Source organism: Brachyistius frenatus, unplaced genomic scaffold, assembly GCF_029030835.1.
Source record: "Brachyistius frenatus isolate BFR_SWC_R1_liver_20210118 unplaced genomic scaffold, ASM2903083v1 Contig_16, whole genome shotgun sequence".
NCBI classification, from domain to species: Eukaryota; Metazoa; Chordata; class Actinopteri; family Embiotocidae; genus Brachyistius; species Brachyistius frenatus.
Window position 1 is genome coordinate 1,431,348 of NW_027210615.1, and position 15,495 is coordinate 1,446,842.

Sequence of the window (15,495 nt, forward strand, 5' to 3'; positions counted from 1 at the left end):
TTATTATTTAAACATGTTTCTTTTTATTTACAAACTTCAAAAAAAGAAAAGAGAGAGAGAAAAAAGGATTTTACAGTAATCCAAGGTCATACATATTATCCATCGATAATCTACACAACAGGCTTTGACTGGAGCCAATCCTCAAAGACAGCAGATTTTATCTTCTCCCCGGCTAAAATGGAATTCAGACAGTCTGTTCGGCTTGTCCGACCGAGTCGACTCGTATAAATAAATATGTAAATTCAAGTAGAAAGCTGTGAAAGTAAAGAGCAGTCAGTCGGCGCGGCAAACGGCGAGCTGACGACCAAACAGCTCAGCACTGAGGAAACTCGCTCGTTTGCCATCATGGGGACGACAGATGGACAATTATGATGAAATGGTAATGATCCATTAAAGAAAAAGAAATAAAAGCACTTGATATCATTATTTTCTTCAGCTGATGAGTGGCTTGACCGTCTCAGCTTCTGACCCAGGACTTGTGATTGAGTTTACGTGCACACAAATGGCTCATATGCAGATTAAACACTTACATTTGTATCTGAGCTCATATAAATAAGGAAATGGTTTCATCACAGCTCAGTAATATGCTGAAGTTTTTGGATGTTTCATCACAAAGAGCTTATTGGATATGATTATACTTTATCCTGGATATTAATGTGCTCAGTTACACACTGATCGGTTGGTCCACATGCAAGTTCTGCACAGTTTCACATGCGCTGGGTCAGACTGGCTAATCGTCAGTTCTTAAAAAAAGAAAAACAAAACACCAAACACAACAAAAGCCCCATTTGTAGTAACAATTACTAATATGATCATAAAAATCTGACAAGATAATGAGAAGAAACAAATGGAAACCCCCCAAAAAAGACATTGTACAAAAATAAAAATACAAATGAATAAATATGCACCGTCATAAATTAATTAATTTGGTAAATTGAAAACATTGTAAAAAGAGGAGAGCAAAAAAAAAAAAAGAAACATGAGTAAACTAACAGTTTCAGTATGAAGAACAAAAGTAGGTGGAAGAGGAGCTTTGATGTTTCATCTTCGGCTAAAGTGATTTTTAAAGCTCTTGCTGCTGCGGCTGTTTTGGAAGCGGAGGTTTGCTGACTAAAGCCGATCGCTTCATTTGATCGGACGGGATCAACCGGAACAGCAGAATTATGGTTAATCTAAAGGGAACTTGGTCACACGATGAAGCTTTCCCAGCTTTCAACCAGTCTGCAGACAGATTTGTGTCTCTTCCACAGAGCGGCACAGCGTAGTGATGGATATGTACGTCTCCGCTGTGTCGCCGTGGTGGACTTTTAATTCTGCTCTGCATTGTTTGGTCTCTTAAGACACAATTCTCTTTGATGGAGGTTTCTGATGTGCATTTTCTTGGTTTTGGCAAAGCTACACCGTCTCTCCACAAGAAACTGGTTTGGTTTCACATCGAGCTCTGTTCACAAAACGAGATGAGAGAGAGAAAGGAATAAAAGAAAAAAACAAACAAACAGAGGTGAAATCTGCGTCAGAACAAACAGAGTAACACTAGTTTTTATGTCGTCTTTTTTTTTTTTTTTTTTTTTAAATGATTCCTTTTGTAACCCTTAAACACAACACGCAGTCAAACACAGTAACGACACGAGCGTAACCAAAACTCGGAGGGGGGGGATGCAAGCTCAGTTCCTCTGGGGTTGTACAAATACATATATAGGCTTGAGTGAGTGTTTTGCATCGTTTTTCTCTAGGCTACAGTAAGACTGTGGGTGAGATTCAGAGAGCCGCAGTGACTGTCTGTCTCTCTTTACCTCTCCTCTCTCACAGTTAACATTCAGAAAGATGGAGGCAAAAAGGCATTTTCTGTTGGTTGTTTCTCCGCTACAACACCTCACTAGGACACAGTTGTTATTATTTTATTTTTTTTCTCGTTTTCACCTGGCTGCTTTTAGGCAATCGTTTTCTTCAAAAGGTAGATCACGTAAATATAAAATACACACACACGGAAAGGAAAAATCAGATCTTCCCACGTCTGATGCCTAAATTGAAGAAAAAAAGGCCTGGTGTAAAGGCATTTGATTAAGCGTACATTCTTTCATTAGTTTTAAAGTTTCATTAAATATCTTCAACCTCCACAAGACTCAACTGTTTCCTCAATAATTCAAGATGATCCCGTCTTTTTTTGTTTTGTTTTCTTCAAGAACAACATTGTACAATACCCCTGTCCTGGCAGTGAAGTCTTAAGTTCGATCAAAAATGCTTTTAACCTTTTCTTTTTACCGTTTCAAGAAAGATTCAGCAGCAATATTCACAAACAATACCATTTCAGTTATTTAACAAATGTTCCTACCCGCTAACTTAACTGTCAAACCTATTTTTTTTTTTTTCGTATTATCTAAAAGCAACTCCACTCTTCTGTCGTCTTTTTAAGAAGCTGAAAGCGAGAGACTTGACATTTAGCAAAGCTGCAGAACTAGAAGCTCTAAAGTCAACAGTACAACTAGTGGCCGTTTGTGGTCACTGCAGGCCCACACTCAGCAGTACTCAGTTCAGTGATTAGCATTGTAATGCCAGTATTGGACACAAAAAAACAACAACAACTTGGAAGCCCAAAGTCCTCTGATATTCATTTTCTCCTTCACGCTGGAGCTTTTCAATCTCAGGATTTGTCGTTCTGTGTCCAGGTTGTGTTCATTCTCACTCGCACTATTTCTCCAAGGCAGCAGAGATGACCAGAGGAAACACTTGAAGGGGCTCAGTTGTCGTCACCTTAAAAGTTTTTGTCCGTTTGTCTCGAGGCCGTGACCACAGACGCTTTGAAACCCGGTAAACAGGGTGTCATCCTATTTTGATGATGATTACGATTGCTAAAAGCTTTCTCATGAAACCCCATCGTTCCTCCGTCACTGTCGGCTCACCTCTATTATGTCATCATCGTCGTCATCATCCGAGCTGCTGACGCTGCTGACATCCCCGCCGTTCACCAGAACCGGGCCGCGGTGGCCCTCTGACCTTGCTGACGAGGAGAAGGAGGAAGGGGAGGATGAGGAGGACCTGGTGGCGGCGGTGGGAGGGTACTGCGAGAGGAAACTGGCTCCAGCGGGCCCGGGAGTGGCAGCAAGACCCGGTAGCCCACCTGGGAGCATCGAGCCCGTGTAGAGGCTGGCCAGAGACGCGCTGTACGGGAGGGGGAAGCCTGGTGGGAGCATCCCAGCCATGCCGGCCATGCTGGGGCTCAGCATGAACGGCGGCAGGGCTCCTGGAAGGGAAGATGATGAGGAGGAGGAGGAGGAGGAAGAAGATGAGACGGCGGGAGCGGTGGTTGTCGTCGCCGAAGAGCTGGAGGAGGAGGTGGGGACGGGGCTGCCTCCGCCCAAGCCAAACAGATCAGGGTACATGTAAGTGGGGTCGCCCAGCTGAGTGTGGGGGGGCTGGAAGTAACGTGAGCCCGCCCCCATGAAGAGCGGGTGCCCCAGAGAACCACCCAGCATGGCGGAGCTGAGGCCCAGAGGTGGGAGGCCATAGCCCCCAGTGAAGGGGAAGCCGTGTGAGGTCAGAGGGGCCGAGGAGTGTATGCCGGCACAGAGCTGCTTACTGGCTCGCTCATCCAGCGTCGGGGTGGAGGCTTTGCGCTTGGATCCTGTTCTCAGGTCTTGGGCGGCAGTGGCGTCCATGTTGGGCTGCATTACATTAGTCACAGAGGCATCACGGTGGCTCACATTTCCACTTGTAAAACTGCTCCCACTGCTGCCGTTGGTCTGAACCAGTTTGGTGGAAGGCAGGTTGCTCCCGCTGCTCTCTGCTGCCCTCTCTGGCTGAACACCGCAGCCTGCTGACCCCCCAGCTCCTGTCCCACCTGTGTAGTGCTGCAGCTCCTTGATGAGGTCGGGGCTGTCAGGTGAAAGAGGGCGGGGCATAGACCTGGAGGGTATCAGCTGCTTGCGGTCAGGTGACTCGCAGCCATTACTGCCATTGGTTGAAACCTCCTGAGGCGGGGCCTGCAGGTCTGAGAAGAAACAAAGGATTCGATATTCGTTTTAGATACGAGTTAACTTAAAGAAAATAATAATGTTAAAAATATTTTATTGTCTGTGAGGTGAAATGTAAATATGATGGAGGGAAAGACTTTTAGATCTCAGTTCTTATAATTGAATCATCCTACCATTGGGTGGTGCTGTTGCACCCTCCTCTCCTGTCTTGTCGTTATTAGCTGCTCTGACAGCAAAGATTTGGCCATCTGACGTCCTGATGTAGGTCCCTAAAAAAAAACAAAGCAACCAACACTAAATTATTTAGTTTACTGTCATGTAAGACAAAAAGCATCAATTTTCACAATGGAGAAATAGATTATTGTTGTGGCCACCGCCATAATGGTTTCTGGAGTATAAAAAAAAGGGGGATTGTACCTTTTACACCCTTGATGACGTCAATAGTTTCTGCATCGTCGATCCTGGCCTGGGCATCTGGTGAGCTGTCGGTGTCTGGACTCACTACGTCTAAAAGAGACCAAGAAAGACAAGTTAAGTTTAAGAGTCTCTACAAACACAAATTATTATTAGTGATTAACAGAAAGACAGAGAAAAAATGATAGATAGACTGAGGAGGAATGGGAATAGCAGGGAGGTAAAAAAAACAACAAAAAAAACAACTTTCTGAAAAAATGTTAAGTTTGCAAATGCAGCTGCTGCTGTTTGATACGTCCTGCTGTGATTAATATTGGACTGAGAGAGAAGCAGTATAAACATCCAATCACTTGTTGCGTGACCGGTTGCTATGGTGACACTGTCTCACTGGGGGAAGGAGATATGGTAAAACTCTTCTGAACCAGTGTCAGACAGCAGCCAGCACAGGTTGGTAACAAGTCTAGAGCCAGTGTCACAACGGGTGCCAAGGTACTGTTATTATTAGTAACAGTTGTGTTGACCTGATGAACCACTGGTTGCTATGGTGATTACCGCCCCTCAAGAGATGGGGGCCGGGGAGGAATCACAGAATATGAGTCAAGGACAATGAGGCAGAGTAAGTCAGACTACAAATAGAGCTTCAAAAACACCATCACTGCTTGAAAAATACACATCCTATCATAAAATGATTTGACTGTGAGCAGCATAATCTTGTATTGAAGAGACTGCTGTAATTTCATGTACCTACTATGTATTATATAGCTGTAGTCGCAGGTAAAAAAAAAAAAAAACACCCCCGTTTCAGTGTTTAACCAGAAATGTCAGAGCTCAGATATAATGGTCGATTTACTGTTTTGGTCGGCGCACTCTGCGTTCTGAAGAGAGAAGAGAGTCACACCAGGTGGAAGATGACAAAAAGCCTGTAGCTTGATCTGAAACACTCGTATTTTAAAAAGCTGCTTACTGGCTCGCTCATCCAGCGTCGGGGTGGAGGCTTTGCGCTTGGATCCTGTTCTCAGGTCTTGGGCGGCAGTGGCGTCCATGTTGGGCTGCATTACATTAGTCACAGAGGCATCACGGTGGCTCACATTTCCACTTGTAAAACTGCTCCCACTGCTGCCGTTGGTCTGAACCAGTTTGGTGGAAGGCAGGTTGCTCCCGCTGCTTTCTGCTGCCCTCTCTGGCTGAACACCGCAGCCTGCTGACCCCCCAGCTCCTGTCCCACCTGTGTAGTGCTGCAGCTCCTTGATGAGGTCGGGGCTGTCAGGTGAAAGAGGGCGGGGCATAGACCTGGAGGGTACCAGCTGCTTGCGGTCAGGTGACTCGCAGCCATTGCTGCCATTGGTTGAAACCTCCTGAGGCGGGGCCTGCAGGTCTGAGAAGAAACAAAGGATTTGATATTCGCTTGAGGAGAAGTTAAGCATTTACACGAGTTAACTTAAACATTTTCTTAACCTCAGAGGGCTTGTCTGCGAGGTGGAATGTAAATATGATTGAGGGCAAGACTTTTACCAGTTCTGGTAATTGAATCATCCTACCTTTGGGTGGTGCTGTTGTACCCTCCTCCACCGTCTTGGCCTTATTAGCTGCTCTGATGGCAAAGATTCGGCCATCTGACGTCCTGATGTAAGTCCCTAAAAAAAAAAAAAAAGGTGAAGGAAATTATGAGTACACAGCGAGCTGATTAAAATCAAATTGATAGCTTTTCCTCTGACTTGCTTCATAAATAAAGAGTCATGGTTCTTTTAGCTTTTGCAACATGTATCTGCAAATAGGGTTTAAAATAATGATTATTTTCACAATCTTTCAAATATGTTTGTTGTTTTGTCTGAGAAACACCACAAAACACAAAATATGTTTTGTTTACTGTTATGCAAGATAAAGAAAAGCAGCAAGTTGGACAAATATTTTTAATAAGCATTTAATTGATTATTGCATCCAACACACAGAAGGTTTTCAGAGAATAATTAAGGGTTATTTCACCTTTTGTACCCCTGATGATATCGATGGTCTCTCCGGTATTGATCCTGGCCTGGACATCTGTTGAGCTGTTGGTGCCTGGAATCACTATGTCTAAAAGAAACCAAGAAAGACAAGTTCACCTTGAGAGTATTATTAACATAAAGAGGGAAAGGTTTATTACAGATGCAGCGCATCCTCAATTTTCCTACCGGTGGTGGTGACAATTTTCTGTACAAACACCCCGGCTTTCTGCAGGCACTTCATAGGGAAGCCTCCGAGGCTGGATCTCGAAGACTTGTTGCCTGGAGCAGAGCCTGCAGACACCTGGCCCCCGCCAGGAACTGGGGTCGATTGGACCAGCCGCACACTGGCCACCGGCTTCTCCTCAGAATGAGTGGGAGGGCGCCTAAACAGAGAGTTTACTTTTTCAGTGACTTGTGTTCAATTTCCAAGGCTGGTTTACATGTTATATACCCTTAACAATATGGTATATAGTATGAACTAAACAAGATTTTGGTTTGTATATTTGCAGTCGTGAATCACTGACCAGTTTCTCTGGCTGAAGGCGGGGATGTTGGTGAGGCTCTGGTCACTGGCGGGGTAGTAGTGAGCATAGGAGGGGCGGGTGTATGGCACTGAGGCCCTCTTCTCCTCTTCATAGCCCTTCTTAGCAGCTTTTTTCTCAGCGTTGCTCAGCTTCAGCTCCCTGCGGTCCATCAGCAGGGACTCGTAGGGGAATGGTTGCTGAAAGGGACGAGGGAGAGACGTCATGAGTGTTTTACTCTTCACCTTCCTTCATCAGGAAGAGGAGCACAACGACATCTTGCTTCACTGTGAAAAACCTCAAATATTTCCCCAACATCTATGTGAATGTAAGTGCTTTTTTATATTTATTTACTAGCTTATCTAAATTTGCAGCAATAAAACACACGAACGTGCCAAGTGGGAGATTCTTTGCCCCACAAAGCCGGCTTAAAATCTTGTAAGTGGCGGCAGGTTTAATTACCAGATGACTCACCACCTCTCAAGCTCCAGAACCTGACAAGCTATTAAAAAAACTGTTATAAATATAAAGAAAACTGTAATTGCCACGGCTTGGCCTAGTTCCTACATCAAATTTATTCCCCCCCCAAAAAACACATTTTGAAGGCATTTATAATTTTCATTCAGGAGAAATGACAGCCAGTGAGTTATTAAATTAGCAGTGAGCTGTCAATCATCAGCCTCCTTGCTTACCTGCCATGAGCAAATTAGTTTTCAGCCTCACAAGACCACAGCGAACAATGCAAAGCCTGCTGAACATTCCTGTATGTCTTACTTCTAATCGCCTCTGGATGGCACATGAGGATAATAAGTCCATTCTGTTCAGCTACCTTAGTAATCAGGTGAGAGTGGAAGTGCAGCGCCTTCCTGAGGACGCTCTCCATGTTGTCCTGGGGCCGCAGCTGGACCAGGGAGGGGTCCAGCTCCTCCTCCACGAAATGAAGAAGAGACTCCACTTCCCTCCTGGTGAAGGTCAGCACAGGGTTCAGGTCATCCACAACGCGGTCTGAGGGAGGGAGAAGAGAAAAAAATATTCGAAAAAACATCAAGTTGAAATTAATGGATGATTTGAAAAGAGGATTATCTTAGCATGTATGAAGGCAATAAAAAAAAAAAGTCTCTATTTCCAGTGACGCTCTCCAAAGCATCAGTGGCCTCAATGTGTCTGTCTCAGAAGTCAAAGCTTACAGCAAACACTTGAGACAGTTTACTTTGTCAGGCAGGAGCCTCTTAGTAGAAGCGCTCTGGTTTCAACTCGGATCTGATTACTTATTTTTGGGGGGTCTGTTCGCACAGAGGAGCCTGGACAGGGGTTTTCAGTCAGTCTGATTACTGACAGATGCTTGACAGAGTTGTCATATGAAAGTAGTGAAAGTTACCTGGACTGAGCCCAGTGGGGATGAAGGCTTTTTAAATGTCCTATAGTTTTTCTTCCTTTTTCCTTTCCTGGTTTTCTGGTGTGTGTTTTGGTTCTTAATGAGTTAATAAAGGTCAATTAAAAATATTAAAAAATGCACCAAAAAGTGTACCTAAAGTATGAATCCCACAGGAAATGTTCTTTATATGTAATAATAATAACAGAAATCGCTCTAACGCAAGGATTTTCAAATGAAATTCCTATTTTTGTACCTATAAACCTGTCGTGCACATATTTTTTGGGAGAGTTATTTTGTAGTTATTTGACTGCAGGTGGGTCCACCGTTGTAATACTCTGCTGTGCTGTTCCAACTCACCAGACATGCCCTGTTTGGAGATCTGGCGGTCGTAGATCTTCTTCTCCAGCGTGAAATCGCACACCAGTCGGTAGATGTGACACGGCTTCCTCTGCCCGTAGCGGTAGACGCGGCACACAGCCTGGGCGTCGTGACACGGGTTCCAGGAGGCGTCGAACACCACCACACGGTTCGCCCCGATCAGGTTCACACCCAGACAACCAGCCCTGAGACCCACAGAGATCAGCAATCAGGTCACGCCCGATTTATCTCGATTCAAGACCTCAGCCTCTAACATTCATTCTCAGACATTAATATTATTGTGTAAGTGTGTGTTACCTGGTTGACAGCAGGAAGACCCATGCTGAGGTGTTGGAGGGATCATTGAACTGGTTTATCAGCCTCTCTCTCTCGGAGGCCGTTGTGCTTCCATCCAGTCCTTCAAAATATCACACAACAAAACAGAGTTAACATGGAGCGTGCCGTGATGCTTAGCCGGTTGCGTCAGTCTCTGTACAATTTGATTTTATTCCCTGTGTTTTCACCGGTTTACTCACATTTTATAGAATCCTTTTTACTTCTTTACCTGCTCATTTATTAGCAGATACAAAAGAAATACTGTGGATTCTTGAAAAAGCTTCACTTTGTAGTCTAACTTTATCCCTGCGAGTTTGATTATGATTCTCCATGTGGTCTTGTAAGTAACCCAGAGATGAAATTGTTGCTGGCTAACCGACCTTTCAACACTGAGGTAATGGATAAAGCTCATATATCTTTGTTTAAAAAAAAAAAATCTTACAAATATTCCTGAAACAGAAACATGAAAACTACAGCTGCAGTGAATCAATGCTTGTGTATTATCTCAAATCTGTCTGTTATCAAAAAGCACCAGCAGGTGGCAGCACTCATTGTAAATCAATGAGAGTAGTAGCATGAGCGAACAACAAAATCAGGGCAGTCAGAAATACACTCTCCCAAAGAAGAACAGACAGACGGATCATTTCAGTTCAACATGTTAACAAGCTAGTTTGGCATAGATAGCACTCTTTCTCTTTAATAAGTTATAAATCGTACGGAAAATGTAAAGCATCTTGCTTTCTTCCACTGAGCCACACCTGTTTTACACCATGTGTCATCTGTCTGTGTGCTCAAAATAACCTTTCTACTTCTGTACTTGTCCTGCCTTCAGTGAGTTTTATAGATTCAAACTATCATCTTTGAATCATAATCAATAATTACTTACTGTAATAGTTGAGGTTGCGGACCCAGTTCTGGTTCGGTCTGTCTTTGTTGGTTGCCTTGGGCGACGGAGGCACCGGTCGTTTGGCCAAGAAATCCTCGATCACCGTGAGCGTGGATAAACTCTGACTGCAGGAGGCAGACACAAGTGAAACAAGAGGTCAGATCACGTCTACAACTTCAATAATAAATGTAGTGTTCAACCAAATCAAAAAGTATGGCTGAGAGAATTTGGTTTAGGGGAAAAAAAAAAAAAGAACCTTTTTTCGACCTGTTAAGTAAAAAAAAATAATAATAAAAAAAAAGTACTTTTTACTATCAATCAGAAAAAAAAAAAAAAATACAAATCTTCTACCTAAAGACAAGAAGTTTGTCTCCCTTCCTGACGCTCTCCTCGATCAGGTGAAACAGCAGCACCATCTTTGCGGAGTTCTCCAGCATGCCGGGCTTGTAGTCACACATGATATCCTTCGCCTGGCCAAAACAAGAGACACTGTTAAAACTGATCCTAGATGAGTCTTCTTTAAGAAATCTAATGTCATTATTAAGAAGTGAGGTCACATATCCTAAAAGTGTTTTCATATATCACTCAGAAATTAAAATGTCCATATGTATCCATACTTTTGGAGCTACAGCACTGAAAACACTAAGTTTCCATTTATTTAGACAAATACAACTCTGTTCATAAAGTGTTCAAAGATTCAGAAACAAATAAATAAAAAATGAATCCTCGCAATTTACCATAATACCATGTAATTAAGTCCAGCTTTCTTAGCACCGGGTCATTGTGGGTTAAAGAATATTTTATATTTATGTTAATCTTTCTCTCGATCAAACTGTATGTGACATCACTGAACTGCCACCAACATTTTAGTTGGACAAACAGAGAGAGTCAAAAGGAGGAATCTGCTTACATATGCTGCTTACAACCCAACTTTGTGTTTCAGGTTGAAAACAACTGTTTGCATGATGCAGCTTTATGTTACAGGAAGCAAAAGCAAAAATGGAATGGCATTAAAAGCGCTCCAAACTACTTTAATGTCATGTATTTAGTAATCAAGTCTTTGAACGTACCCATTCGTAAGTGATGACCTGGTTTGCTTTCTCTTGTAGCTGGTTGAGGCTCAGTCCACCAATGGGGTTTGGGTTGTCCAGGTTCTTGGGCTTCTGATTGGGTGTGGTTGGACATCGGGCGTGTCCCGTGGAGGTGATGTCATCGAGGTCTAAGTCCTGGTCGCTTGCCAGGTTTTCCTTCTGCAAGGCCTCGTACAGCACATCTGGATGGTTCCAAATCTGAAGAACAACATGAATTTGTATTTAGCAAAACAAACATAAAAAAATTCACCAACTTATTCAACCTTTATTTGATTGTTGGGAATTCATTAAGGAGAACACTAATTTTGCTGAGATTAAACTGAACAGCAAATAAAACAGATTTCATCAATAAATATGGAATAAACATAACAGAACTAGATCGTAAAAACAAAATAGGCAATGTTTAATGTCTGTTTAATCGTAAAATATGGACATCATTTAAATAAGTTAATTAAAACAATACCTCTTAGCATAATAAAACACTCGTATACAGAGAAGGCAACATTAAATTCAGTTAATAAAGTTACAAATTGAGGCAGAGGGGTTTGTGATTGTAAATTTAAATGGGCCGTAAGGCAGAGGAGAACTGAATTTTAAGGTGCGTTGAAGATCGCACTTTAAAATCAATCCTTATGGTGTTGACTTAGATAATAACTTGTGTAGTAACAAGGCAACAGGAACTCATTTGTAGAAGTAGTTTTGATTTTAGAAACTGTATAATATGGATTTAAAAAAGGATCATGATGGTAATTTTATCTTCATATCTAGTACAGACCGAACGTCTGAGGAAAACAACCTAAAATATAAAATTTGTATCCAGGCAGAGTTCCCACACACGTGCTCTCACTCCTCACCTTGCAGCAGACGCAGAAAGCCTTCAGGGGGTTGAGGCTGAGCCAACCGGAGTTTCCTGCCTCTCTGAAGCGGTTCATGAACTCTGTGTAGAGAGCCCTCTGCAGGGGAGACAGACGCACGAGGATCACATGCTCCTCCTTAGACAGCAGCTGGTCCTTCAGGACATCGTGTCCTCGCCTGGATTGAAGACAAGTTACAGTATTATTGCCTCATTGAATATGAAGAACATGATTAATTCTGCTGTTTTATGCACAGCGATACCGACTCTTACCTCTGGACGAAACCCTCCAGCAGGCTGTGCAGGACGTGGCTCCTGTACCTCATCAGCTGCATATCCTGAGGCGTGCTGTCCACACACTGCCCGTTCAGAATGGGACGCTCAAACATGTTGCTGAACTCCTGCCGCGTACCTGAAATACACACAGGGTGTAAAGATTCCCTGGAAAACATCCAAATCTTGTTGTGATGCTAAAGTCAGCAAAAGATAAAACACTCGTTTTCCATACCCAAGAAGTCGGGTCGGACAAAGTCGACCATGCACCAGTACTCGATCAGGTTGTTCTGGAGCGGGTAGCCGGTGAGGACCACGCGGCGTCGGCTTCGGATGTTCTTCAGAGCCAGGGACGTGCTGGCGTGGCAGTTCTTGATGCGATGCCCTTCGTCACAGATCACCACGTCTGGGCCGGGCCGGGCCAAAGCTTGCTCAATACCTGGAAGAGGACAGCTGATGATTATTACACCTGACATATGCTTTAATGAGATTTTACACTGGTGCTCCTATAACATGACAGGTCATTTCAGTTTTCTATATATTTTTCCTCCTTCACTGTCTCTCCTTGTTCTCCTCCTTCAGCTCCTTCCTCCTTTTTTCTCCCATGCGACCTCCATCCTCTTTCCCGATCTCCCGTACCTTTAAGTAGCTCCTGCTGCCTGTCCTCTTCGTCCAAGTCGATGACGACGGGTCCTGCGGTTTTCTTGCTCTTCTTCCTCCTTCCAGCCACAAAGCTCTTCTTCAGCGAGAGGAGGCGGTACATCTCGTACCCCATCAGCAGCACGCCCCCGTCCCGAGCCCAGTCCTCCACCACCTTAGCCCTGGTCGCTGTGTTCCTGGGTGCATAAGAAAGAATTACGATTGGTTACGGCTTGAGTTTCTCAAAACTGAGACAATGACTTCCTTTGACAGAGACGAATGTCTGCAATCATTTGCCTCATGTGGACAGAATGACGTACTGTAAAACAAACTGTCTTTTTGCTTCAAAGAACCAAAAGTTTTCCTTAAAGACGACATTTATCGCATTATACTAAACCAACCCAGTTGCACATAAAGTAAAATACAACATTCTCTCAGCGATGGTTTCAAACTGTTTGTAGCACCTTTAACTATATGTGTAAAATATATTAATTAAAGCAATGAGTTAAAAGAAGAAAAAACAAGCATAGTTAGCACAGATGATGTTGTTTTTAAGAGAATTTATTTTGCTTTATAATCAATAATTCTTGTTGTAATAAGGTGCCAATTAGTTACAAAATGATTAACAATTATTGATGAGTTGTGCTACAAAAGTAGGAGCAATTAATTACTTTTTATTAATTCATTTTTTTTTAGCAGTTTATACAGCATGTATACAGCATATACAGATATGTTGTAACTGCGCTACAAGACAGAAGGAGGTCACTGTGTCACGTTCAGATTGCGTCAATGAGCTGCACGCTCATCTCGCAGCATTACTTCCGTCCCTAATCCCCAAATCTAAGAATCTTTCCAGCAGAAGCAGCTGTTGAGAAAGATCGTACTAGAGAGATGGAAGAAAGGACGAGCCAGATAAGGATTAAGTGCAGCAGCAGGCCAGAAGGTCAGCTTTGTCTTTTTTAAAGGACGGATAGAAGGATAGTTTTCTCTCTGCTTTGACTCTGCTTTGTGTGTGAAGAAGAAAGAACCTGCAGCTTTGTTTTAGTGTCTTTTTCTTCCTTGATGCTTTAAATATAAAAATAAATACAAAAAAAAAAAAAAAAAAATCAATAAAGGTCCTTTTTATCTACCCAAGAAAGATCCTGTTCATGTTTTGGCTGTAAGGATTTCTTCAGCTCTTCTTCCTGTTACTCACTTGTGTTCGTCGTTGAGGATGTGGACCTTAAACGTGCGTGGCCTCACCAGGGCGGGGTCGGTATCTGGAGGTAACGCATCAGGGGGCGGGACCCACATGTTAAACTCCGACAACCAGTTCTGCAATGTGTTCACCTGGGATTAAATGAAAAGAGGCAAAAATTATTTTCTTGTCTTCTACTCTCCGTATTCATTCTGTTCATGTCTAATCTAGTCCTGAAATAATCATCAACTGTTTGACCAAACACACTTCACAGAGCTTCAGCGATGCTATCAAATTAGACAATTTTCTCAATTTTGTGTCACCTAATTTTTATATTTAACACTACTTTTGCTCAAAAAACAACATCATTTTAAGACATTGCTTAGTTTAGTTCAATCATTAACGGGCATTTCTATTTCTGACAATTCACAGATTACTCAGATAATAAAAAAATGACTGATTAATGAACCACTATCGAATAGAGCTGTGAACTGCAGCACATTTTAATTTCACCTTCATAAATTCAGTAACATGTCCATTTCCTGACTGATTTTGATCTTCACTAATACTTTTATTGATACTTTTATAACATGAAGTCTTGTAGGAAAGATGCTGAAATCTATTCATTCAAATCTTTGGATTTAATTGAATTTAATCAACTTAATAAAATCAACTATTCTCACACTCTTGATTCATTGTGGAGAGAATAAACTACACTGATGATAAATGTGTTTCCATCTGAGTACTTTCAAACCCTCCAATATTCTGTTAGTCCAACATCAGGTGCTTACAGGTACGATGGCGAGCACGGTGTGAGCCTGGGTGTGTCTGAACAGCACGTCGATGAAGGAGATGACCTGTAGGGTTTTGCCCAGGCCCATGCTGTGAGCGAGGATGCAGCCGAAACCGCTGCTGCTGCCGAACCGCTCCACCGACTCCACCAGGTTGTCGTACAGGAAACGGATTCCGCCGATCTGAGGAGGGAGGCGGCAAGGGAGGAGGTGGAAAAGGAAGTGATGGGGCCGAGTGGAAACGGGGAGAAATAGCAGAACGAGGAGGGAGATGGATAAACAAGAGAAAGTTTGAATTGAATAAAAGTGGTGCAGAAAGGAGGAAGAAGACAATGAAATGAACAGATTGGAGCAGGAAGCCGGATAAAAAGGGAAGAGAAGGTGATTTTTATTTAAAACCGATGCAAAAAAAATCTCACTCAACATGTTTTCAAGAAATTCCCAGCACAACTTTGACATCAAAAGCAGATTTGGACACAACAAAGAAAAAAACCTTTGGCTCGTTTTGTCATTTTGAGATATTTTGAATGCAGCTGTCATTACCTGGTGAGGTTTGACTGCTCGAGCCAGCTGAGGCAACAGGAAAATGTCCCTGTCTGTATCGGGATGGTTCAGGTTGACCAGCACCCTGCCCTGGGCGTCCGGTTGGTTGAGGGCGTCGTTGGCGTGCGCGCCGCTCGGCTCGCTCTCTTCTTCCTCATTGGTGGACTCGCTGCTGACGTGGACGGTGGCGTCGTCCTCGCCCGAGCTCAGATCTACGACATCTGAGCAGACGGTGGAAGGACAGGACGGTGAAAGAGAAACATTGGGGGGTACATTCACAATA

General features: G+C 43.1%; 1 protein-coding gene across 4 annotated transcripts in view; it reads right to left on the reverse strand.

Annotated features, from left to right (window-relative positions):
• LOC138618278 (helicase ARIP4-like) overlaps positions 1-15,495 on the reverse strand; it is a 68,534-nt gene continuing 53,039 nt past the window's right edge. For 3 of the 4 annotated variants that reach the window (XM_069693902.1, XM_069693904.1, XM_069693903.1), the window contains 21 exons: positions 15,213-15,433; positions 14,670-14,852; positions 13,897-14,030; positions 12,702-12,898; positions 12,298-12,501; positions 12,063-12,201; positions 11,791-11,968; positions 10,916-11,134; positions 10,197-10,315; positions 9,846-9,970; positions 8,942-9,041; positions 8,624-8,829; positions 7,721-7,896; positions 6,895-7,091; positions 6,557-6,753; positions 6,369-6,458; positions 5,924-6,019; positions 5,350-5,760; positions 4,389-4,478; positions 4,145-4,240; positions 1-3,988 (listed from right to left, as the gene is read on the reverse strand). In XM_069693902.1, coding sequence (XP_069550003.1) covers positions 2,886-3,988; positions 4,145-4,240; positions 4,389-4,478; positions 5,350-5,760; positions 5,924-6,019; positions 6,369-6,458; positions 6,557-6,753; positions 6,895-7,091; positions 7,721-7,896; positions 8,624-8,829; positions 8,942-9,041; positions 9,846-9,970; positions 10,197-10,315; positions 10,916-11,134; positions 11,791-11,968; positions 12,063-12,201; positions 12,298-12,501; positions 12,702-12,898; positions 13,897-14,030; positions 14,670-14,852; positions 15,213-15,433 — 4,481 coding nt within the window. In that variant the 3' untranslated portion in view covers positions 1-2,885. The remainder of the gene's footprint in view (positions 3,989-4,144; positions 4,241-4,388; positions 4,479-5,349; positions 5,761-5,923; positions 6,020-6,368; positions 6,459-6,556; positions 6,754-6,894; positions 7,092-7,720; positions 7,897-8,623; positions 8,830-8,941; positions 9,042-9,845; positions 9,971-10,196; positions 10,316-10,915; positions 11,135-11,790; positions 11,969-12,062; positions 12,202-12,297; positions 12,502-12,701; positions 12,899-13,896; positions 14,031-14,669; positions 14,853-15,212; positions 15,434-15,495) is intronic. The other variant, XM_069693905.1, reaches the window with a different exon arrangement.